At 35.0% G+C, this 2451-nt stretch overlaps 1 protein-coding gene across 1 annotated transcript; it reads left to right on the top strand.

The window, feature by feature from the left end:
• The first annotated feature begins 1254 nt into the window (after positions 1–1254).
• On the top strand, positions 1255–1704 carry LOC118736783 (sarcotoxin-1C-like). Its single transcript, XM_036466815.1, has 2 exons — positions 1255–1474; positions 1574–1704. Exons 1-2 carry the CDS (start codon positions 1376–1378, stop codon positions 1664–1666), a joined length of 192 nt encoding a protein of 63 aa, XP_036322708.1. The 5' UTR covers positions 1255–1375; the 3' UTR covers positions 1667–1704.
• Positions 1705–2451: the final 747 nt, after the last annotated feature.

The raw sequence follows: 2451 nt of genomic DNA, 5'->3' as shown, positions 1-2451 counted from the left end.
AGAAGCACCACAAATCTGATAAGGACAAAATAATACGACATCTTTAAATAAATATCGAATTCTTCTGATTCTTATGGAGTTTTGCTTTGCTTTAAACGCGCAAAATGTCTGATTCAAAGTCTTGCGAAATAGTTAAAGAAAATGGCTATAGAAAGATTTTTTCCTCTCCTGTAAAATTTTTAAAATGGGACTTAGCAACTTTTCTTTCTAAGCTAGCGACATGAACTTGAAATTTGGTAGAAGCTTATCTTAAGGTATATATAAATGAGTTGGTAAAAGGGGGGCGTGGCAGATAAGATAGGCGTGGAATTTTTTGTCAGTCATACCTTCGGAACCATAAGTCACATGAGCTAGAAATTTGGTATGCAGACATATCTATGGTAGGTGCTTATAGTAAAGTATGTATATATATAAATGAGACGGTGTAAGGAGGCAGAAAATCCCGAAGGCGTCGAATATTTTACCGTTATAACTGGTTATGCCTGGAATTTTTTATCAGCCATAACTTCGGAACCACAATTTCTTCTGACGTGTGGTGAGCTAGTAAACAATATACGTATTTAATAAAAGTCGCCTAACTTCGAGAATTTTTATTTTTATATAGTACTACATAATTTGAAATTGTGGAAATTGTCGATGATCAAAATTTAAAAAATTAAGAGAAATATGGGTTTTTTTATTTTACCCGATAAAAAATCCCAACAAGCCAAGTCGACAACAGATTATTATATACAATTTTAAAGGTCTATATATCCTCATCTCAGATCATATTCGATCCTTGAAATCGAATCAAAAGCATTCATTCAAAAACTCATTAAGCTACAAAATAGTATTTTCTGACCTAAATCGACAGGTCGCGACCTCTAAATGACCTTTAAAAAATCTATTAAAATTGGTAATAATATTTCTCATAAAAACGAATAAAATTAGGGGGTAGCGGGGCACCCTACTGTACATGTGTATATATCCATGTCGGTGTGTTTATTATGTATGCCTGTAGTAGTTTCTAAGAGACAACACAACACAAGATATTGCACTCTTAAGAAGTTTAAAATCCCCGAGTTAAGTAAAGCAAATGAAATTATTTAATACTGTCACCTTATCAGCAAAGTTATGCATACGAACACATACATACGTATGCATGTACATACATTGATGATGATGGATGCCAGTGATCCCCCGTATAATGAAGGAAATGCAGAGGCCGTCACCAATCGAAGTAGTTCTCGCTATAAAAGCCCCTGCCGTCAATCTCTCATCATCACAAACGTTTGGAACGTCCCCAGTAAAGACAATAGTCGCCGCTCAACAGCTATCGAGCTAAGTTATAAAGTATTACATTGCAGTAGACAAGAAACAAAAAACAACAATCAAAATGAACTTCAATAAAGTCTTCATCTTCTTTGCCGTTTTGATCGCTATTTTCGCAGGCCAAACAGAAGCGGGTTGGCTAAAGAAGATCGGCAAGAAAATCGTAAGTTTTTACACAGAAATATTCATAGCATATATATATTTTTTTTTGTTGGATTAAGGGCATATGTACTTACTATTGTAAAATTTCCTTTCCGAACAGGAGCGTGTTGGTCAACACACAAGGGATGCCACCATTCAGGGACTTGGCGTGGCGCAGCAGGCCGCCAATGTTGCCGCAACTGCCCGGGGTTAAGAATAGTTGTTTTCTGACCCATTTCATCACTGCTTCACATAAAAAAAAAACTGTATAGTTCCTGGCTACATATATATATTTATTTTATCATAATTGCTGTATTTATTTTTTAACTTTAAGAAAATATCAATGTGAATAAATTAAATTTCAAATTATAGCAATTATCTGTCTGTTGTTTCTGCATTGTATTAAGCACTATATAAATAGCTAAATCGCGTTTTTTACTATAACGCTCTTATTTGATATCCGATTTTGAAAATTAGTATGTTGCCGAAAATTTTACTTCTTGCTTACCCTTTTAAGAAAAAATTTTATGCAAAACTGCATACCTAGTCAAATTTTTTTTAAGAAGAGTAATTAAGGATTGAAATTTTTTATGAAAATTTACATAGTTTGGAATAGAGATGGGCACGGGCCTAAATTTTTAGACCCGGCCCGGCACGAGTGCAAAATCAACTTTCAAAAATACGCACGAGCCCGCACGTTAAGAATTTTAGTGGGGCACGGCCCGGCCCGGCTCGGCACGACGGGATCCCAGCCCAGAAATAAAGAGCCAACTTTTATTGTATGTATACATATGATTGATATGATATTGTATGTATATACTGGTTTACAAAAAAAGTTTCTGCATATTGATCCAAAGCTCTACATATCTGTGGTCATAAGAAATAACCGCCTAAGTCGACTTAAGAAAGAATTGAGTTGTATACGCTTGGTATTCTGCAACTACTATTCCATGTGTATGTGATATCCCCAAGTCGCCAGCCAGGCTATTTAAAAAGTTA

This window comes from Rhagoletis pomonella, unplaced genomic scaffold, assembly GCF_013731165.1.
Source record: "Rhagoletis pomonella isolate Grant_MI unplaced genomic scaffold, Rhpom_1.0 Rhpom_scaffold_00004, whole genome shotgun sequence".
Classification (NCBI taxonomy): domain Eukaryota; kingdom Metazoa; phylum Arthropoda; class Insecta; order Diptera; family Tephritidae; genus Rhagoletis; species Rhagoletis pomonella.
This window is presented reverse-complemented; position numbering and strand designations above follow the sequence as displayed.

Bases quoted from the DNA above. Each gene is read 5' to 3' on its own strand.
- LOC118736783 (XM_036466815.1), top strand. From the start codon at position 1,376: ATGAACTTCAATAAAGTCTTCATCTTCTTTGCCGTTTTGATCGCTATT. The intron at 1,475-1,573 runs GTAAGTTTTTAC...CTTTCCGAACAG, and splicing joins AGAAGATCGGCAAGAAAATC to GAGCGTGTTGGTCAACACAC.